The following is a 21,869-nucleotide window of genomic DNA, read 5'->3' on the forward strand; positions in this document are numbered from 1 at the left end:
CTGTAAGATGAGCAGGTAGTTTAAGAATCCCCTTTGCCCTTACTACACTCCATTATATGCATCCTCCAGCGCCTTCACATCCATCTTAATACATTTCATCATCGCTTGCTGGACCCTTTTCGACTTCTCCTTATCCTCATCAGCAGACAGCTCTAGAAGTGCCCTCGGAACAATCTGCCACGAGACGCCAAACTTGTCCGTCAACCATCCACATTGCACTGGCTTCCCTCCATCCTTCACTAACTCGTCCCAGAAATAGTCCACCTCTGCCTGGTTCTCACAGGTCACGAACATGGAGATGGCGGGGGAATGCTTATAATGTGGCCCGCCATTGAGGGCTGAGAATTCTTGTCCATTCAATTTGAATGTTACTAGCGTTGCCGATTCGTTGGTGATGAATGATTCATCGACGACGGCGGAATCTTTTTTGGAGTGAGGGTTGTTGGAGAAGATGGAGGTATAGAGCTTAGCAGCTTCGAGGCCGTCTTTGTCAAACCATAGACATGGATGGATTTTTTGGGTTGGGAAGTCGGTCTTCGTGGCGGGCATATTGATTGAGTGCTGCTTGCTTGAAATATTTAATATAGAGCTGATGAATTGAAGCTGTGTTTGCTTTCGAAGTAATATAACTACCACCGAGGGGATGAGATGGCTCGTTTTATAGATGATAGCCCCTCCTGTACAATATACGCCACATTTTCTAGCCCCAGGCAGCAAGACGGGAGAAAGTATGAATATCGTATTTGAAACCAACGTGGATGGCTCCCATATATCTTTCCAGCTCGTTAATTGGCGAAACGGCCTCAACTCCCTTGGCGTTACTTTCAGGCTTATAGCTAGACTTCCATCCGCTTTTAGGGTGTATTTAAGGCCAGCTAGGTCCGTATATCAGGCAACAGTACCAATTAAAGGCAGCCACGGGAGTGAACATCGCGAATATCAAAATTCATGTCTTGAACCATGTAGGAACCGAATTTACGATGTAGATGTATGATTGACTCTTAGAACTACATAAATTCTATACCACGGGATATCATTGCTTCTCTTTCTCAAAAATTAGAATAACAAATATTCCTTTGACTTTAATCCTTGCATATTCATTCGAGGAGACAAGGACATCGAATAGTCAAGCTCCTTACTGATATCCTTCAGCTTGTCTTGTATATACATACTATATCAACAAAAGAACACGGAAAAACTTGCTGGGGTATCCTCAAAGCTTAAAAAGCCCAAAAGAGCCAATATAGAAAGGAAAGGGAGTCTAGGGGTGTCTATGAAAGGTAGAGTTAGAGGGCCGTGACTTGGGATATTATAAGGGAGCGTAAGGGGATTGAAGTTGGTAGAAGTATAGGGTGAGTATACACGGGAGAAGAAGATGGAAACTGGGTAATACAAGAAAGAAGTAGTTGAGGAAGTTTTTTGAAAGCCAAAAGGGGAAATAGGGATGGTATGGTAAATAGCAATGGGCCAAATGCAAGTCGTATCCTTTTTGGGGGTATGGATATATGTCGTTGGAGCCGTCAGGACATTATGATGGAACTAATAAGCAAACAAGACAACGCAAACAAGGCGAGAACGGAAAACAATCTTTAATGAAGTGTGTATGCCCAACTAGAGACGAGACGAGACGAGACGAGACGAAACCTAAGGAAAGAAGAGAAGCCAGTTGATGGGTATTATCATTATCGTCTTGAGCCAGCGCGGTTGCCGTCATTATGATTGATGCCACTGAAATAGCCCTCGTCAATCTTGAGAATCCACTCTATCTTCTGTGACTCGGTTCGTGATGCAAATAAGAACGTGTTTTGCGTTCCAAACACGGCAAACACATTCGGCTGACCACGCGTAGATAGTCCATTGCCGGAGCCGACGAGAAGTCTAGCAAAGTCAGGATCATGATCGACGTGGGAATTGCGCAGGTTGATAACGTTTATCTCATCGCCGTCGGGCACGGAGTAGATGTGGAGATAAGGTAGTCGGAGCTCGACGAATCGGCGGACCCAAAGGCTATAGGTATCGTCAGGGGTGTAGAGGTAGCCGGATTTAAGGATAGTAGGGTTTTTCGGTATATGTTGGATGGTGGCTAGGAAGCGAGGTTTGGATGATCTTTCGTGGTGGTCGTTTGAAGGATGTGAGGAGGCGTTCGCGCTCGACGTTACGCTGTCGTTGTCGGTAGATGAACTTGTCAGGGCGGCGGTTGTGGTTGGTGCGAATGCAGCGCCCTGTGAAGGGGGTTCGGTATGACCCTTGACAAGAATGGTATCTGTTGGATCTTTGCTTGCAGACCAAAGATTGAGGTATTTGCGCAGTAGCTGTTCTCGCCTCTCGGCATTTTCAGGGGTATTGCGTGATAATGGAGTAGTGATGCCGTTGCCTGATAGGGGGGTCAAGCTGCCGTCACTCAACGCGGCTCGAGCAGCTTCGATCTCAGCTACGCGATGTCTTCTTTTTCGCGCAGATATATAGTCCTTGATCAGTGAGACTTTACGTGGAGACCAGGTAGTCAAGAGTTCCTCGCCCTTGATATAGTCGTTTTGAGTATTCATGCGCCAAAGGTCGGCTGCACGTTTGGCTGAGACGGGTCGAACGGCGACAGAGAACATCTGCGAGGTCGAGTGCACGACACGCGTAGAGTTCCAGAACTGTTTAAACATCGACTGTGGACGGACGCTGGAACGGCCAAGGATTTGTATAGACTGATCAAGTTCAAAGACGATAGGTTCTTGAAGACGAGAAGATATTAGATTCCATCGTAATGTTATTTGGACTCGATATTTGTCTGCTGTTGTCCGATCTAGTAATAATGAGCCGTGGGCGCTAGAGTCCCATTGTCCGATGATGGTTATATTGGAAGATCCATCCGCGTTATCCTTCACCATTGGTTCCTGTATCATCTTGAGCGGTACGTCGGCGGATTTACCGTCTAGGTCAGGCACTTTACCCCACGGATCAAGTAATCGTACCCCCCCGACACGTAGAGCAGTTAGATCATCCCACGGCAGGCTTTCCGTCGAACTATGAGCGAGATTAACAACGATACGACGCTGAAGGCCCTGATGGAGCTGGTAAGTACCGGCTTCCAAACTGTTAGCTTGAACGACATCTACGGGAAGATATTCGCCGTTTTCAGCGAGTTCAAGTATCTGGACGCCAGCAAAGACGTCATGTCTCTCTTCTTGAAAGTATTCCGACTCCGCGATACGGGGAGCTTTCCTCTTCTGCGGTGGCGCTTCTGGTGCATCGCGCATCTCATCCCAGCTTAACAGCTTGTCTAGATGCATCGTTGATACGAGGGCGAATATGCTGACTTTCAACGTAGATGCTCGCGGACTACTTATTGGAAGGCTCATGCTGTGTACGCTTTCGAATTGAACGGGGTTTTCATCGAATCCGTTAATGATCTGGGTAGTTGTTGCACCGCCTTCTTCAGAAACGCCTGGAACGAATAGCTGGGCATGGACATCTGTGCCTTCTCGTTCGGCGAAACCGACCAGATCACGCATCACGACGTTGAACTTTAGTGTTGACGAAGGCGCTTGGGCTGCAGATGGTTCGAGTGATAATCTAAGTATCCCAATGACGTTCTGGGTATATATCGAGACGACCTCGACGGAGAAATCCTGGACCCTTGACTCAAAGACTGCGGTAAGGGGTATATCGACATCCCCTACTAGCGAATAGTTAGGAGAACATTGTTCCGAGAAGGGGTTTTCAAGTTTGAAATGCTGTATATAGTCTGGTCTGTCGATGTATTGATGCATCTGCCGCATAGCCTGTACGCGACGTTCCAGCTTATCGAGCGACCAGAGAAGAATGACGTTATGTTTAAAGTCGATGACTCGGATGGCGATGCATGGTTTCTTTGCGTCGTCTAGCGCCACGTCGTCGTCCCCCGATATACCGTTTAGAACAAGATCGTACGACGAGCCCATATTCTGGCCGACGTCGACGATGGCGAATTGGAAAAACACGTTTTTATCCATTATGTGGCTCATCACTTGTGCTTCTTTGAGGAGAGAGGCATGCTGTAGAACGGATTCGACCATGCGCACGTAATTTCTTCGTCGCCAGTGCGTGAGTACGTTTCTGGCTACTTCGATCTCACGGGGTTCAAGAAAGGAGAATCCCGGACCATCCTCCGTCATGTGCCCCGATAGATGGGCAATCCCCTTTATCTGTGTCTCGAATGCTTCCTTTTGTCTCTGTAGCTGTTGCTGGAATTCCTCTTTGGCTTCTAATAGCGCCTTTTCCATCCGTGCCTTTTCAGATTCCCCTTCTTCGTCTATTCGTTTGCCGTTGCTAGGCGAGTCTTGGTTTCCGTCTTCATACTCGCCCTGACGAGGCGTGCCTGGCATGGTAAGCGCGGTATCTAACGAGAAATTATCAATGGTGCCGTTTGACATGTACTTCTCTCTAATGGGGTATGAAGAAAGCGAATCAGAGTCCTCTTCCATATCGAGAAACCTGTTTTCGTAAAACCCTTTCCGTACGGCTCGGGCTTTCTGGACGTCGTCGAATAGAGCATCTAGTTCGTCATCTGTTAGAGCTGAGATTTTGTGATCGGTTCCTAATATTGCGTTTGCCGCTTCTCGACGAGCGTAGAACCAGTCCGAGTCACGACCTCGTTGGGACGGCATGGGGGATCCAGAACGGCTTGAGTCGCCGTCTATTTCTGAACCGGTCTTGCTTATCGATCTATCGTGGCCTGATCGGCCGGGCGTAGAAGAGCCGAGTTGGCTGGTCGTGACTGAATGGCGGAGCAGGCTTTGCTCTACTCGTTCCGCACGGGCTTCCATGGGATGATTGAATCGGAAGATATGGAAGTCTCCCAGTATGATTCTGAATCCGCTTCTTAGTCTCTGGGGACTATCGATGCGGACACCGTTGATCATAACCGCCGCGCCTTCGCTGGGTATAATGGTGACGATGTTATCTACATGCTCGAACGTGCAGTGTTTATGCAATATCTTGGACCCATTCAGTCGAATCTCACAGGTCGTTGAGGTCTCCACGTTTCCCACCGTGGTCGTTCCTGGCTTGATATTATAGACCAAACACTCTGCCAGAAGCGGGTCGTCGCTCAAATTGACTAAATGAGGCATCTTCTTCGGCGTGCTTAGACCAACGAAGCCCTTCTCTATACTGATTCCGAGCTCTTCCAGCGCAGCTTCTCGCTCTTTGTGAATTTCTTCTGTCTTTTGCAACTTCTCTTCCCACGTCTGGTTGAGATCTTTGTAAAGCTTCTCGCTCTGATCGAGCTGTTCGACGATCTCGGCTTTGCTGACTTTCTTAACCGAGCCGTCTGGCTGCATGATGGTAACCATCTGCTCCTCCAGCGGCGTGCCAGGCGGGTATTCTACCTGTGGTATACCTCCCGCACCCGCCCCGGGTCCCGGCCCACCACCAAGCTTACTTCGAAGCTGGGCGAGTTCTTCCTTGAGCTCGCGAATCATGCGCGCGTTAGGATCTTCGTTGACGACGGCATGGTTCTTGATGCGTTTGGCGGAATTGGCGTAGCGTAAGGTACTCAGCGTTTCGTCGTAGTTGATATCAGCCGGCGAGATGGCTGCTATCATGGCAGTCATGGAGTTTCCGCCGAGAGAATCCTTGAGCAGCCATGTCAACACCGAGTCACGGTACGGAACGACAGCCTTCTTCTTGCCAGAGGACAAATCTGCCAGGGCAGCAATGACTCGACCGAGCGTGGAGAGCGATCTATTAATTTCCGCGCCTTCCTTTAACCTCGCGCCCGTCGCACCCGTAGACGTAGCTCGTTCTGAACCCGCAAGATCAACCAGACTGATGCGCGATACCTTCTCCGTATCCATCGTCGTCTCGGCATCATGTCTCTTCTGCGTCAAGGTGAGTGTGAAGACGGCATGCGATCGACTCGAGGTCTCATTCATATTAGTCGCCGCTACCGTCCTGGCCTTGTTCCCTTCATCCATCAAATGTTCTATCTCGGGAAAACTTTGCACGACCAACTTCGCCAGATCCTCCACATACGGACCCGTAGAGGGATGTTCTCTGACTTTCAAATTCCCCTTATTCGCCGGATTCAACAGGTCTCGGACCCGCTCATTGTAGATTTCCAGATACGACACCTCGACCGTCGAGTTCAGGCTCTTATCCTCCTGCAGGACAGAGATGCGTTGAAACATCTCCTTGCAAATCATCGGTATCACGCCCGCATCTTCTCCGTATCCCATCATGGAATATGACTTTCCGGACCCCGTCTGCCCGTACGCGAAGATACAATTATTATATCCCTGAAAGGCATTATCGAGCAGTGGCGCACCGAGATCTTTGAACAGATCTTCTTGTCCCGCGTAATTCGGCGCTTTGCGATCGAAGGACCAGTATGATTTGTCAAAGGCGAATATTCGCGGTCCTTCACCGGCGGAGGCATTGGAGCTTGATTTCCCTCCTTTGCGAGACTTTTCTTCTGCTCCGGGCGGTGGAGTGAGAACCGTCTGCGCGCCTTTCATCTGCACGATACATTTTGCATTGCGGTCCCGTTCTGTTCACGTTAGACACTTTTTTCTTTTCCTTTATCTCCTCCTTGGGTTGGATGTAGGATGCCCACCTCTGCCGTTAAACGGGCGTACCCTGACCACGACCTTGATGTTTCCTCCTCCGCCCTCCATCTTGCTTCTCTTCGTGTAGCTGCGGTTCCCCGCCCACTATCTCGCCAGCTATCTCGCCGCAGTATGCGAGTATGCGTCTGTCTGTATGCGTAGGTATATGCCGAGTATGCGAGTATGGTGGTGAGCTCCTAGCAAGCACGAAAGGCATAGGGGAAATATGCAGCCATGTATCCGCGCTCTGCCCGTCCGGTCTCGTAGCTGTGGTATCGTAGCTGTGATCGGACTATCGTAGCTGTGTCTTCATCTATTCGTGCCCGAGCTATCAGCCTGCCTCGGCCAGGGTTGACTGGACTGGCGGTAGGAGCAGCCACAGATGGATAAAGATCCAGGAGGGACCTAGGGGTAAGCCACACTTAGTCATCACCACCACACTCTACGAGACAACTATAAGATATAAACTACACACTATACACTGGGCACACTATAAGACGAAGGTATACACTACGAGGTGGACTACAACAGGATCATAGGTTATGTAGATAGACGTATGTATTACCATGTATTGCACTATGCATGATATCTCCATCTCACTCCATTTTCCTATCAACAGACATAACCAGAAACAAGAAACGACCATAGGCTGCCCTAAACACTCTTTAAGTTCAATTTTTCACATACAGCAGACAACAAAAGAGAAAACAAAGGAAACGATATAAACAAATGAGACGATACGAGAAAAGAAAAGAAACCGTCCATCCTATCCATCCACGCTCATGCACGAAAAAAGACGAAGAAGAAGAGAGCCTGCTGAAGAGCGCAAGACGAGACGAGAAGGGTATATAGACATGGTGATGGCGTATAGACAAGGTGGGAGATCAGCCGTCGTCGTCTGCGTCGTCGCCTTCGTCGCTGCCTACGTCGCCTAGGGCGGGGGCTCGGCTGGTGTTGGGATTTGAGGGGTTGGGATTGGGATTGGTGTTTCCTGTGCCTGCTCCGCTGCGTAAGGGGGATGTCTTGACTTTCTTGCTGGCCGGAGAGCTCTCTGCTATCGACTTGCGCTTCTGTCCGGCAGCGGCGTCCTTTGGAGCGTTCTCGTTGGTGATGGAGCCGCCCTGGGCCTTTTCCATGGCTGCTACTTCGTCTGCGGTGAGGAAACGCCCGCCTGGCCCTCTCGGCCGGCGCATGGCGTGGTTGTGGCGTGATTCATGCAGGTACGGTTTGCGGCCCTTGGAAGTGAGACGGAGCTGTTCTTCTAGCTTCTGGCGGGCGACGCGTCGTTTGAGGATGCGGTGGAACTGTTTGGCGTTGACGTAGAGCGGTGATTCTTCAGGTGCAGGTCCAGGAGGGGGTGCCAGTTCTGGGGACGGCTGCTGGACGTGGTGTTGTTGTGGAGGTTGTTGTTGTTGGGGTGGTTGCTGCTGTTGAGGTTGCTGCTGGGGAGGCTGACGGGGAATGGAGTGTGGACTGCCGGTGTTGAGCTGCTGGGACATGCGTCGTGCTGGCTGAGCCTGTGCCGGCTGGGGCGACTGCCTGGGCCGCTCGTTCTTTATGGGGATGCGCGGCGAGTCCTGGTGCAAGGGGAAGAACTGTCCGGTGGCCGCGGCGGTGGCCATGGCGGCGGCCTGGGTGGGCGATATGCCGTAGGACTGGGCCATGGGAGCGTAGGACTGGGGGAAGTTCATCTGGCCCTGCTGTGTCTGCTGCTGTGTCTGCTGCTGCTGTCCGGGCTGGTAGTGAGGCTGCGGGGGGATGGGCGACGCCTGGTGCTGGGAGTGGGAGTGCTGCATCTGGGACTGGGTGGGCGAGGGCATCTGGCCGGGCAGATGTGACGGCTGCTGGTACTGCGCGTACTCCATCTTTGTCGTTGTTCTTGATGTTGTTGGGATGTGCCAAGCTGTATTTCAGTAAGCGCCGTAAGAGAGTCGCATCGACAGCGACGATGTGTAAGCAGCGATGCGTTGGCAGCGGGAGCTTGTCATGCACGTCCCACAATCGACAGGAATGTCGGGTAGGCAGTATAGAACAGAGTAGACAGTAGGTATAGAGTAGGTAGGTAGGTAGGTAGGTAGGTAGGTAGGTAGGTAGATAGATATCAAGAGGGTATCAAGTATAAGAGTCAAGAGTCAAGTAAGACGCGACGCGGTGTTGTGATGAGAGTGTGATGGTGAGTGAGGTCGAGGACCAGGGGCGATGCAGGCGCAGGCCGAGCTGGGTCCGGGACGGTCACGTTACGAGGACGATGACAGGAGGTGGACGATGAGAGGGTAGAGGAGAGTGGACAGAGTCGAGGGTAGAGGGAGCGTCGGGGTGAAACGCCTACTGGACAAGAGAGAGAGGAAGGTGATTGGGGCGAGGGCGAAGACGAATGAACGAGGAGAAAAGGAAGAGGAAAAAGGCGAGAGGGCGAGGGGGAGAAAGGGAGCGGGCTTACCTTTAAGAGAGACCAATGGCCGCCTGCTTACTTAAGGGCAAGGACAAGGCTTTCTCTCGTCTCTTTGCTTCTTCTTGCGGAAGAGAATACGGAGATGGATGTGATGGATGGATGTGATGGGTATCTCAGCTCGTCACGTGTGGATAGAATAGGGAGGTAGAAGAGAGGAAGATGAAGGAGAAGAAGAGATAGATGTAGAGATAGAAGAGAGACACACCGACAGTTAGACTCCGCCACGACAGATATAGATACACCGCTGGTCTGGTTACGAGGTGACGAGGTGACGGGGTGACGACGAGAGTGCTGGCGTTGGGCGGCAGCGTCAGCGAGGGCAGAAGTGACGCCGTTGGGCATCGCCCGCCTCACTCTCTCTCTATACCTACCTTACTCTTACTCCCTGTCTCTCTCTACCTTCTCTCTCTCTACCTTCTCTTCCCTGTCTCTCTGTCTCTCGGGTAAGATGAGTAAGATGTGAGTAAGAGAGTGTTACCTAGGTAAGAGGGTGTTAGTAAGGACTTAGGTAAACATGATAAGTAAGATGTTAGGTAAGTGATGAGTAAGGTGTTAGGTAAGATGAGTAAGGACTTATGTAATTTAGAGATGAGTAAGGACTTATGTAAGTAAGAGATGAGTAAGCACAGATAGTAACTCGCCTGACCTCGCCTTCTCGCTCAACATCAACAACATCAGGGCCAGCTCGACGCCCTTGTATCTCAGGCTCTTGTAGGTCTCTTGCCTTACCTCTACCTTCTCTACTCCCTCTGCCTATACTCATTCTACTCTCCTTCTACCCTCTGCTCTTCTACCTTACTCTGCCTCTTCTACCCTCTGTCTACCTTCTCCCTCTCTACCTTATATCTACCTATATCTACCTATATCTACCTACCTTCTCTACCTATATCTACCTCTACCTATCTTCTCCCTCTAACATGCCGATCCATAGCTACCGACTACATGGATTACGAGTCCTTCTCGCCCCCCGCAAAGAGCGAGGCCCGCTGGACTGAGGAGGAGAGCTTCTGGGCAGACTCCTACTCGCGCAGGTCGCCTCGTACGTCCCCCTACACGTACCTTATATATATATGCTAACAGGAACAGCGGAGAGACGGCGAGGACGGGCCCGGTCGAGGTCGCCGGTCGGGATAGACCGCTACCAGCCCGGCGAGCGAGACCGCGCCAGAGACGAATACTACGGCGCAGCCAGAGAGCACGCGGCCCGCGACCGGGAGCAGCGGCGGCGGCTCCCCTCCCCCGGCGCCGCAAACATCGACAGATACGTGCCCGGCCAGGAGTCCAAGCCCGTCCTGCGCTCCAACCCCATCCCCAACCCGCTCTCCCTCGACTACCAGGTCGGCTTCAACTACTACGCCGAGTGGTGGAGGACAGAGAACGCCATCAGAGAGGAAAAGGAGCGGGCCAAGCACGGTGGTCGACGGCCGACGGACCGCGTCAGGGGGGACCGCGAGGCCAGAGAGGAGAGAGATAAGGAGAGGGCCCAGATACAGGCATCGTATGATGCGTACAAGCAGGATCTGCAGATAAAGCTCGCCAGGCAGTTCGTTCAGCTGCACCGAAACGAGGAGTGGTTTCGCGAAAAGTACGTGGGCGAGGTCAGGGATCCATTCAAGGAGCGGCTGACGCAGTTCCGTGGCTCGGCGTATGAGCAGTGGACTACCGATCTGGCCTCGGGCTTGTTTGACGAGTTTACGCTCGAGGGTATCTACAAGAGCGAGAGTGATGGGGCTGGCGGCATTATTGAAAAGGAGGAAGGCGAGGCTACGGCCGTCGGTGAGACGTTGGGCGTGCTCGATCTGGTGCCGGCGAGGGGAGGAGAGCTGCGTGACGACTCGATACTGCAGCCTGCACTGCTGATAAAGACGCTCGCTCCCAACGTCAGTCGAGAGAAGATCGAAGAGTTCAGTCGAGAGCATCTGGGGGAGGTCGACGGCGGGTTCAAGTGGCTTAGTCTGAGCGACCCAAACCCGTCGAAGAAGTACCATCGTATCGGATGGATAATGCTGCATCCGGCCGCGGAGTCGCAGGACGGCGGTGTCATCGAGCGAGGCGACGGGCGAGACGAAGAGGGTGAAGAGATGGACACAACCACCAACGACAACAAGCCAACGGTGTCCGCGGCTGAAAAGGCGCTGGATGCAGTCAATGGCAAGACCATACAGGACTCCGTCAGAGGTGACTTTGTCTGTCACGTCGGCGTGCATGTGCCGCCTACAAACCCGCGCAAGAAGGCTCTCTGGGACCTCTTCTCTGCCCCCGAACGTATCGAGCGAGACCTGGAGCTGGCCAGACGCATAGTCTCCAAGTTCGACAGTTCCATGGACGGGGCAGACGGCATGACCAGGATCGATGAACGGGTTGAAGACCTTCGTGGTAAAGGTTGGCTGCAACCGCCCGTCACGGGTCCAGTCAAGGTGAAGAACCGACGCTTCGACGCCGAGTCAGACATGATCCTGCTGGACGAAGGGGAGGCCGAGGGGGAAGGCGAAGGGGAAGTCGAAGAAGGCGAAGGCGAAGGCGAAGGCGAAGACGAAGCAGACACGGAAGACCTGCTGGTCAAGAAGAAAACCCTCGATCTGACAGTCGAATACCTTCGCCGCGTCTACAATTTCTGCCTATACTGCGTCTTCGAGTCCGATTCCGTCCACGAACTCGTCCGAAAGTGTCCGGGCGGTCACCTCCGTCGTCCACGCTCAGGTCTATCAAGCCACGCCAAAGCAGCCGCTCGTGCCAGCGCAGTCGGAAACCCATACCCTGCCAAAAAGAAGGAGAGCGGCGAGGAGGAAGAAGGCGAGGCTTCTCCGGTGGTAGAAGAGAAGAAACCAACTCGCTTTGCATCCAAGAGCGAACAGCAGATCTACCGCGCCTTTAACTGGGTGAAGACGTTTGAAGATAAGTTGATGCAGATCCTTGAGCCGGAGGATGTCGACTTGAAGAAGTTGGGCGGTAAGCCTGTTGACGAGGCTGTGGAGGAAGAGCTGGCTCGATTCGTCAAGCAGGAGGATGAATCGAAGTTTCGATGCAAGGTTCCTGAATGCACGAAGCTCTTCAAGGCGCAGAACTTCTGGCGCAAGCATGTCAAGAAGCGTCATGAGGAGTGGTTCGCTGAGATCCAAAATGAGGTATGCACCATCACTTTTTTCTATATCTACGTTCGTTATCTAACTGAATAGCTCGCCCTCGTCAACGCCTACGCGCTTGATCCCGCACACATCTCTCCAACCCGCTCCGACGCAGCGAGCAACGGCCACTTCCCCTTCCCACCCGGCCACATACCCGCCGGCACCCCCCGCGGCTTCAACTACGCAAACATGTCCTTCGGCATGTCCTCCGGCCCCAACTCAAACGGCTTCAACGGCATGCCGCCCGTCCCCGCCGGCGGCCCCGGCGTCCTAAACGGCTCCTACAACATCCTCTCCGATCCATCAGGAATGCACCACCCCGGCGTCATCCGCCGAGGAGGAGGCCGCTACTCTAACAGATCAGGCCCCTACGACCGTCGCACAGGCGGCAGATACACCGGCCCAATGGGCGCCGGTACTTCCGGCCGTCTTTCCCCGGGCAGATCAATGTTCGGTCGTGTCTCCATGCCCGGCGGAGGAGCATATATACCCGCCGGCCACCCGGCTGCTATCATGGGAGGCGCCGGGTTCGGTCCTGCCGGTCAACGATGGGACGGCACTGGCACGCAAGCGATGGGACCCAAGGAGGCGGTGCAGGGAAGAAGTCTGAAGAGTTACGAGGATCTGGACGCTGTTGGTGGTGCTGGGGGAGGGGAGTTGAATTATTAGCTGCATTCACCTCACGTTCAGTGTTTTAGCTTGATTGATTACTTCTTGATTGCTTGCTTTATTGTTGAGTGGAATCGGCTCAGCTACGTGCCGGCGGTTGCACGATATGATACGATATGGATTCATTTATGTACTAGTCATCTACTCTTCGAAAAAGGAAAAGGGAAAAGTTGAAGCTCGATTCCGTAGCTATGGTAGAAAACAACGTCTTTCCACTTCTTCATCTCTCACCGTAACTACTCACATCCAACATCCACCTCTCACTTATCCCCCTCCACCTCAACCTCCCCCTGCACATACCCATCACCCTCCCTCTCCCAATCCCTCCCAAAAACCTCAAGCTTCCCAACATCAAACTTCCCAAACCCCCCAACCAACCTCCCCAACTTCTCCTGCCCTACCTCTCCAAACCCACCCCTCATCTCCAAATACTCCTCCGGATAAACATGCCAGATCACCCCAAACTTATCCAAAAGCATACCTCCCCCCAACCCCTTCCCTCCATCCTTACAAAGCTCGGCCCAGAAATAATCCACCTCTCGCTGATCTCGGCATTTAACTAGCATCGACATCGTAGGTGGTAGGGGATGATCGAGTGGTGGGCCGGGGATATCGATGGCGCTGAAATGTTGGCCGTATAGAGTGAATGTTGGGGTACGGTTGGGGTGGCGGGAGAGGAGAGAGGGGAGGTTATATTTTGCTGTTGGGGAGCGTTGGAAGATTTTAATGTAGAAGGATGAGGCGGGTTTGGCTTGGTTGTTTGTGAAGAGGAGGACTGGGTGGATTTTTGCGTTGAGGCGGGGGGTGATGGGGGTTGAGAGGGGCATTGTGTGGTGGTTTGAAGTGTTGAGGTTGATTTGATTATCGATGTGTATGGTTTGAATGGTGCTTGTGGTTTAGTTTAGGGGGGAGGGTGAGTTATATAGGCCATTGGAAGTGTTTCGTCGACTTGCTTTGATTGATAGACGAGTTCGGGGAAACATTGCGGTATCAACGATGTAGTTGAAGGAGAGAAGTGCCGCTGTGTTGGCTCACTCGATATGATCAAGCATAGAAGTTTGGTTTGCAGGGTATATTCTTCATTTGGGTATGAAGTAGTAAAGATCAAAGAGGAGTCGACTAGGCTTTGTCCGTCACTTCGTTAACGTGATATCATCTATTATCTTCAGTCTTCACGGCATGCGAATAACAGGCTTTTCACCTGCATCTCTCCATTCCACGCCTGATAGTTTTCCAACCCTCCTATCGCTCGCAATAAACATGAGAAGGTATATGGGTCGAACAAGTTCCCCCCATGTGCAGATGCGGACGTCAAGTTGGGTAATCCCGTCTTCTTCCATTGACGTTTGAACTCGGCCGACGTTGTGCTTATCGCCAGTAGACGATGACGAATCATGTACTGTGGATGGCGAGTCACAGTAACACCACACACCCCATCCTGCCCTGTCCTTTTTGGCGATATATTCTGTTAGATAGTCCCAAAACCGAAAGAAAGAATCTACGGTCCAAGGGCTGTCATCTGCAGTACTCGTAGGTGTAGAAATGGCGCTCTGATCGTCGCCGGCCATAGACCTGGGCTTATCGTGTTGTGCTTGGGTAGAAGTATCAGAAGTGATAGGGATTCGCAAGAACCAGTATCCACGTTCGCACTTCTGCAATGATCGAGCTTCAAAAGCTGGTTGATAATATCGTGAAAGCTTCGGATGGGCCACCAACATCTGTAAAGCTGGGGTCATATGGGTAGTGAATCTGGCTGTAGATGACGGCTCCGGATGGTGTGGGTGGATTTCCAGCGGCAGGGAAGGAAATTTTCCCAAACGCTGAGAGCCTGACCTCTCTAAATCCAGCTGGCTTGATGTTTCTGTCGAAACATATGGGGTGGAAGCTGCAGGCGGCGAGGGAAGACGGTCTTCAACTGATGATGGAGGCACAGGAGCCTCCAACGCAACAGAAGCTGAAGAACAGGACCAGCTGGATTCTGGAGAGTCGGTAGAACTAGGCGATGCTCGTCTCCTTTTGGAGGACTGCGTAGCTTCATCGTTGTCAGATGACAACGAGATATAAACTGGTGGAATCGGGCCGTTATCAGGGCTATCATTCTTTTCAAAGTCCCACGGCGTAGAAGTAGGAGTGAAGGTCGGTGTGGCTGTACGATTCGATGAAGGAGATGCAACCTGTGAATCTGCCACAGTGCTGGGTGGTGTCTCGATAAATCCAGATTCCTCTTCAATAGCATTCTCCAGCCTAGAAAACTCGCTCAACCCGATAGAACGATTGACCGGCTCACCAAGTTCCCCAGAGGAAGGCCACGAAGTCGTGAACGACCCAAACGTAGTATCAAAATCCTCTCTGCTAGAAGTCGGTTCCTCGCAGGCGTATTCGACACCATTTGTTGTGTAGTCTTCGTTATCATTCTTTTCCACGGCGTCAAGGCAAGCTTCAGCATCCTCGCTCTCCGGCTGTGGGAGCACGTTAAATCTCGTCGCCGGCTCAAACTCCAAGCATGCGGCTGCCTGGGCTCGATAATTCACATCATCTCTAGCTACTCCTGGTGCAGCTACATGCACAAGGATCTCGACTGAGTTCTGTGACATCAAGAGAGCAAGGACGAAGGACACGGCTGCTGGCTATGTTTATCGTCAACGCGCATCTTGTGAAGATAGCAAAGTAGTATATCATTGGACAATTGCTACATGTGATTGCAGTGAAGAAGAAAATAAAAAAGGTACAGAGTTAAAGAATAAGGTATTTATAGAGGTCACACGCGAAGCCAGGCAACGTTGTACCTGCGCCAATAACTAGTTACGCAGCTAGTGAGAACTAATAATCACGACATTTTATTGGACAATAGCCGCCATATGAGTATTTACAATGAACATTAAACAGCTATAACAGAGTGATTCCCGCTACTTGATGGAGATGATAGTATTACATTTATAGGTGACGGGCAGCGGAATAGCTGACGTAGGCTGTAAACTTTTGCCATTGCTCCCACAGTTAAAAACCCGAGAATATCCAAACGATAGCTTTGGTCAATCATCATGAACCATAGGTATTCACTTCTTGCAGCAATCTGATTGTTCAAACACATGCACCTGAACGTTCGAGGTGGGTGGAAGTGTTATGCTGCCTCTCTCACTAGGCTCAAGTACGATTAAAGTCTGCTCAAGTTATATCATCCAGTCAACAAGCCTAAAAGGTTGGACAGCTTATACCCCTACAAGGACACTGTAAGAGGTATCATTTCAAAAGGCCTTATATGGTAAATAGTTGTAAAATAGTTGTAAAATAGTCCAAGTTGTTCGATGAAATGTGTAGATGTCGTCGAGGCAAAGAGCCATGAATGACTAATCAAGGGTGCTTACCAAATGCTAACTAACCACGGTTCCTCCGGCTTCCTTACTGGAAGTTGTTCTTAGAACTTATGTTTAGTGTCTATATGCCCCTATAGCCGTCGGAGGATAGGATCCTGTTTACGTCCTTTAACATAGCTGCCTGCTTCAGCCTGTCTATACATGTTTTCTTGGTCTTGATGGGGCGAAGCACCCAGTCACGGGGACATATACCGCTGACTAATGTAACTATCTGTCATCAACCAATAACAGCCACCAAATACACGAAACGCCACACTTTCTATGTATGATAATACGTATATATTACCAACCCTTGCTTGCCGCCAAAACGAATAAAGAGCAAAGTACGCATGGAAACAACATCAGCCATCGAGAGAACATGCGCCAAAGACGAGACGCAGCTTAACCAACAGCTCGTCCGTTGCAGAGACCAACATACACTGCTGAGATAAGGCCATTACGTCGTCTTTCATCCCGAGGTAGCTTATGATCGTCACTTGGCGTTCAGCGACCTGATACGCCGCACTGGTCAGACAGTTTCATTAGCTATAGCTGTTCCCAGCAACCGTTCTACCAGAGCTGTTGGAAGGGAGAACCAGAGGAACGCCCCAGTCAGGCTGCAGCTGATCCATTACTGGCCTCGAAGATGGAGCCTACAGTCTCTGGCGTATCGCAGCATAAGGCTGAGACTAGGCCTGTACCAGGTAGTAGCGTCGATCCAGGTATGTCTGCAGCCCAGGTTGCCTGGCACACTCTCCTATTTCTACATTTGGTTTCTATACTCCGTGCCTTGGAGAGATTGTGTTTAAGTTGTATTTTCAATGCGCTTTGAGTCTTCTGGGGAGTATGCTTCAATCGTGGGCATCATTGCCATTTAACCTGCCCATCCCTAGCCCATGTTTCTCTCTCGCTTCTCTCCTCCCTCCTTTTAGTCAAAGTCATATTTTGGTGTGAGTTCATGGTTGAGACAAAATGTCTTGAATATGGAGACTTACGATCGACGCACGGCTTCTTCCCATGATGGGTTCAACTCGGAGTATATCGATGGGCAGATGGTTTCAACTAACAGTCCGTCTACTACTCTGGGGTTGAACTTGATCATTGGGCGGAAACAACTCTGCGTCTAATTTACATAGGCCCCCCAACCATCCCAAAGAAAAGTCCGTCGTTGGTGAACATGTCTTTCCTCAAGAACTTGAACGACACGCAGAAGAAGACAGCCGGTGGTAAGTCTTGTCCTATCATGGAGGATTTGTACGCCCTTTTTCCTTTAATGATTACATTTTCTAATTTGTGAAAAAGAGGGACAACAACCAAGACGGCGTGGTCCTAAGCCAGATAGCAAGCCGGCACAAACCAGAAGACAAGAATTGAATCGACAAGCCCAGAGGTAACTAATTAATCTATGTTTGCACCTTATTTTCCCACCTTCTTTCTGATCAATGTTCCCTGACTTGTGAAGAACACACCGTGAGCGTAAAGAGCAATATATTCGTGCACTAGAGGTCGAGATATCTCGACTCAGAGAGGGATATACCAACGATGTCAACGGCGCGAATGTGTCAATCATGCAGCATCGACAAGCCCTAGAGGAGCTGAAAGAGGAGAATCGGATTTTAAAAGAGCTCCTTGCATCCCACGGTATCAACGTCGAGGCTGAACTGGAAAAGCGTAAAGCTCTTATCCAAAACACCCCCCAAGGCAGTAGCTATGGTGGTAGCACCTCCGTGTCGCAATCACAGACTGCTCCTGATATTGGTGGCATGAACTACCTTGGTACTCCGGAAACCTCGATCTCTCCTGGTAGAAGCCCTGGAACTACCGCGTCAGAGATGGCGCAACAGCAATCCGTTGGATCGAGTAATCCATACTTTGGGTCGCCAATACCGCAGCCAGGCACCAGCAGCGGGTTATCGTCTGATGGTACAGGCGGCGGAAACGTCGTGGTCAGTAACACCCCTGGTGTCTTCGACGCTGACCCGCAGCTCGGTGTAGACTTCGTCCTTCAGTGAGTGACTAGATGTGAACTGCAGCACTAAAGGGCACTTAACATGGCTTTTCTAACCATCCCGTCGATACAGCCTTGAAAAGCCATGTAATGGCCATCTAGAGTTTCTTTGCCGCAGAGCACACGACGACGACGATCAGGAAGCGGTATCGGGACACATGTTGATGGCGACATGTCCACCGCCGTCAGTAATAGCCACCACCGAACGAGGTCAGCTCTACCCTACAAAAACATACGACTTACCGCCCGCGAATTTGAATACTCTCCTTAATCTAAGCAAACAACTCGTAACCGACGATGAGATCACCCCGATAATGGCACTGCAACTTCTCCGTAACCACGAGGCATATCCATACCTAACTAAAGAAGATGTAGCACACATGATGGACGACCTTGCAGCAAAAGTCCGTTGCTATGGATTCGGAGCGGTCCTCGAAAATTTTGAATTCATGGACTCGCTAAACAGCGTGTTGACGAATAAGATGGACTCCACGTTTGCTAGCAATGATGGCAGCTCATCGCTGATTTCACCACCAATCCAGCGAACGGAGATAATGAATATGTACTCATGATGCTTTCTCTGGCAGCGTTTTCTTTCCGTTATACCTCTTTGTTTATCTTTCGCGGACATGGATGCCTTTTGTATCTTTTATTTTCTCTACTCTGATTTATTGTAATGTACCAAACAATTTCAGCCCTGCACATACACCGTCAAGACTTTAAGCGTGTTTCTTCTACGTACTCTATCTTGGTTTTATTCACTGTTGAAATGCCAACTTCTATATATCACTGTTTGGACAGATCTACCGCGTTCCAACCACCAATTGCTCACTATGTACCTCTACTTTACTTACCACTACGTCTGGGCTTTGTTTCGAATATAATCAAATAAAACGAACGGGTTGTGATCTCATAGAGAACTATTTATATCTCGACGTCTATGGTAAGTTGTGATTACCTAAGCCATCCTGGCGAGCCAAGATTTCAACCCACATGAAAACCAAAATGGGTGAAAAAATTGAAGACTTCAGCGATAAAAGCCACGATCAGGCATATTGAATATCAAGTTGCGGTCAGCAGAGATAAACATGCCTCCGATATCGATTCTGGACCTTGTGTCCGCTCTTCCCTCCGAGGACACCTGGGGACCCGCTGTCACGACTGAAAAGACCCTCGATGGCGTCCCATACGCTCCCTACTCCAAGGGCGACAAGCTAGGCCGCATGGCTGACTGGAGTTCGGAGGGCAAGGATGGACGTGATGGAAGGGGTGGAAGACAGGCATATAACCGCAACTACAGAGGTATGTATTTACCGGAGCAACAGCACTGATATTGAGGGGTATAATTTGACTAACGAGCCCCTCTCTTATGATGGACAGATCAACAAGTATACGGTGCTGGAACGGGCAGCTTGTTTGCAGTTCAAGTCGCGGAGGACGAATCAACCTTCTCCGTCGTCGATAACACCCGAACTTCGGTCAAGACTCGCGGTTTTGGTCGTGGAGGCGGCACCATTTTCCGTGGCCGTGGACGAGGAGGCCCCCAGCGAGGTGGTAGAGGAGGTTTCCAGAGAGTGGGAGGCGGACGAGGTGGTCAAGGTGGAGACAGATATTTCGACAACCGTGGCGGACGAGGAGGCCGTGGTGGTGGCCGACGCTTTGGATGGAAGGATTATGATAAGCCACAAAGAAACCGAGACAGCTCTATCGCCATTCGACCTGAGTGGACTGTGTTGGAAGAGATTGATTTCAACCGCCTTGCCAAACTCAACCTCGAGACTCCCGAGGGCCAGGATATCGATAACTACGGTTTCCTTCACTATTATGACAGATCCTACGACAAGCCACCTGTCAAGGGCGCAGAGAAGAAACTACAACCTCTGGACCGCGCTGCATACAATGTTACAACAACTGCGGACCCTATCATTCAGGAATTGGCTGAGAAGACTGACGCTACCGTCTTCGCCACTGCCGATATCATTTCCATGCTCATGTGCGCTCCTCGCAGTGTTTATTCTTGGGATATGATTATCATCAAGCAGGAAAACAAGATCTACTTCGATAAGCGCGATAACGCATCTATTGATTTAGTTACTGTCAACGAGAACGCGACTGATGCCCCTCTCGAGGTCTCTGAGGCTCAATCTGGCACGAAGCACGACCCCATCAACACCCCTGGCGCTCTCGCTCTCGAAGCTACCATCATCAACCACAACTTCTCCCTCCAGACTGTCGTAGAGTCCGACACTGCCAAGGTCGAGTACCCTCACAGCAATCCATTCTACAACCCCGCCGAGGAGACCGAGCCACTTGCCTCCAAGGCATACAAATACCGACGTTTCGATCTCTCGGTTGGCGGAGAGGAGGAGCCCGTTCACATGGTCGTCCGAACTGAAGTTGACGCCGTGATTAAGAACGTCAGCGGCGACGACCAGCTCGTTACTCTCCGTGCCCTCAATGAATTCGACCACAAGGCCCCTGGAGCCGGTGGAGCTCTCGACTGGCGCAACAAGCTCGCTTCCCAACGTGGTGCCGTTGTTGCTACTGAAATGAAGAATAACAACTGCAAACTTGCCCGATGGACCACTCAAGCCCTCCTTGCAAAGACCGACATTCTCAAGCTCGGTTTCATCGCCAGAGCGAACCCACGCTCTGCTGCTTCGCACATTATCCTTGGTGTCATGGGCTACAAACCCCGTGAATTCGCTGTGCAGATGAACTTAAACATCAACAACGGATGGGGTATTGTCCGAACCATCGTTGATCTCATCCGAAGCCGTGACGAGGAGGAAGACGAGGATGAGGATGAGGATGAGGAGAAAGTCAAGAAATACATTCTTGTCAAGGACCCTAACAAGTCTGTCCTCCGAATTTACAGCGTCCCCTCTACTACTTTTGAGGATGATGAGGAACTTGAGAAGCACGGAAAGGATTCAAGGATTGACGAGGACGGCGAGTAAATTTGATCATTTCTTGGACCATCCTGCATTATTTGCTTGGTTTCCCTAGGCCGCCAAAATGTTATGACTTTTCTATTCTTCCTTGCGTTCTATAATTTATTTAACGATCAAGAGATTACTCTGCATAATGCCAATTTTACTGATTTACTTCACTTTGTTCCAAAAAAAAAAAAAAAAAAAAGAAAAAAAATGCCAGTTGAGCAGCTAGAATTATTCATTATAATTGAAGATAAATTGTGAGGGTGCTAGATCAATAAAAGAATGGACTGCAGGTAATAAATCCGGGAATATTAGTCAAAATCTCTTGTATATCAATACTAGAATAGAGGAAATGTAACCAAAATTGTCGGAAGCTGCAAGCTAGGTTCAACAGGAAATAGAAACTGGAAAAAAGAAACGCAAATATATATAAGTAGAGGTGATAAGACGTCAGAAGCTGTTTCCCTTCCCTCTTGTTTCCCACTCTGTATTGTAAATATAGTTTGCCAGATGGCCAGTTTCATAGAATACAATCAATGTATTAATATCTGGGCTTTAGCTAAAATTTTTTTTTTTTTTTCCTTTTTTTGTTCCTTTTGAATAACTGGCAGCCTTTTCTCCAGTTTGCAAAAAATCAGATTGAGTGGACAAGTAAGAGTTGAAACTATCCTATAACTCCTTCGCTTTGGTCCAACTAAAAATATAAATGAGAAAGGGCAGGGATAGAATGAGAATTATGGTGAAC

At 50.4% G+C, this 21,869-nt stretch overlaps 8 protein-coding genes across 8 annotated transcripts; 3 read left to right on the forward strand and 5 right to left on the reverse strand.

The window, feature by feature from the left end:
- Window positions 1–42: 42 nt before the first annotated feature.
- Window positions 43–549, reverse strand: GIQ15_04640 (uncharacterized protein; the record flags this gene model as incomplete). Its single annotated transcript, XM_033552057.1, has 1 exon — window positions 43–549. One exon carries the CDS (start codon window positions 547–549, stop codon window positions 43–45), a length of 507 nt encoding a protein of 168 aa, XP_033405787.1.
- A 1,133-nt stretch (window positions 550–1,682) lies between these two features.
- GIQ15_04641 (kinesin-II subunit) lies at window positions 1,683–6,647 on the reverse strand (the record flags this gene model as incomplete). The annotated part of the gene is made up of 2 exons (XM_033552058.1): window positions 1,683–6,520; window positions 6,587–6,647. 2 exons carry the CDS (start codon window positions 6,645–6,647, stop codon window positions 1,683–1,685), a joined length of 4,899 nt encoding a protein of 1,632 aa, XP_033405788.1.
- An 815-nt stretch (window positions 6,648–7,462) lies between these two features.
- GIQ15_04642 (CCAAT-binding transcription factor subunit HAPB) lies at window positions 7,463–8,443 on the reverse strand (the record flags this gene model as incomplete). Its single annotated transcript, XM_033552059.1, has 1 exon — window positions 7,463–8,443. One exon carries the CDS (start codon window positions 8,441–8,443, stop codon window positions 7,463–7,465), a length of 981 nt encoding a protein of 326 aa, XP_033405789.1.
- Window positions 8,444–9,972: 1,529 nt separating this feature from the next.
- On the forward strand, window positions 9,973–12,824 carry GIQ15_04643 (mucin-like protein 1; the record flags this gene model as incomplete). The annotated part of the gene is made up of 3 exons (XM_033552060.1): window positions 9,973–10,069; window positions 10,117–12,155; window positions 12,207–12,824. 3 exons carry the CDS (start codon window positions 9,973–9,975, stop codon window positions 12,822–12,824), a joined length of 2,754 nt encoding a protein of 917 aa, XP_033405790.1.
- A 260-nt stretch (window positions 12,825–13,084) lies between these two features.
- On the reverse strand, window positions 13,085–13,651 carry GIQ15_04644 (3-demethylubiquinone-9 3-methyltransferase; the record flags this gene model as incomplete). The annotated part of the gene is made up of 1 exon (XM_033552061.1): window positions 13,085–13,651. One exon carries the CDS (start codon window positions 13,649–13,651, stop codon window positions 13,085–13,087), a length of 567 nt encoding a protein of 188 aa, XP_033405791.1.
- Window positions 13,652–13,996: 345 nt separating this feature from the next.
- GIQ15_04645 (uncharacterized protein) lies at window positions 13,997–15,418 on the reverse strand (the record flags this gene model as incomplete). The annotated part of the gene is made up of 1 exon (XM_033552062.1): window positions 13,997–15,418. One exon carries the CDS (start codon window positions 15,416–15,418, stop codon window positions 13,997–13,999), a length of 1,422 nt encoding a protein of 473 aa, XP_033405792.1.
- Window positions 15,419–17,160: 1,742 nt separating this feature from the next.
- GIQ15_04646 (uncharacterized protein) lies at window positions 17,161–18,757 on the forward strand (the record flags this gene model as incomplete). The annotated part of the gene is made up of 5 exons (XM_033552063.1): window positions 17,161–17,245; window positions 17,314–17,403; window positions 17,480–17,567; window positions 17,640–18,185; window positions 18,259–18,757. 5 exons carry the CDS (start codon window positions 17,161–17,163, stop codon window positions 18,755–18,757), a joined length of 1,308 nt encoding a protein of 435 aa, XP_033405793.1.
- Window positions 18,758–19,273: 516 nt separating this feature from the next.
- GIQ15_04647 (translation initiation factor eIF3) lies at window positions 19,274–21,145 on the forward strand (the record flags this gene model as incomplete). The annotated part of the gene is made up of 2 exons (XM_033552064.1): window positions 19,274–19,487; window positions 19,566–21,145. The coding sequence occupies 2 exons, from the start codon at window positions 19,274–19,276 to the stop codon at window positions 21,143–21,145; spliced, it is 1,794 nt and encodes a 597-aa protein (XP_033405794.1).
- Between the last annotated feature and the right edge of the window lie 724 nt (window positions 21,146–21,869).

Source organism: Arthroderma uncinatum, assembly GCF_011692745.1.
Source record: "Arthroderma uncinatum strain CBS 119779 chromosome Unknown scaffold3, whole genome shotgun sequence".
Lineage (NCBI taxonomy): Eukaryota > Fungi > Ascomycota > Eurotiomycetes > Onygenales > Arthrodermataceae > Arthroderma > Arthroderma uncinatum.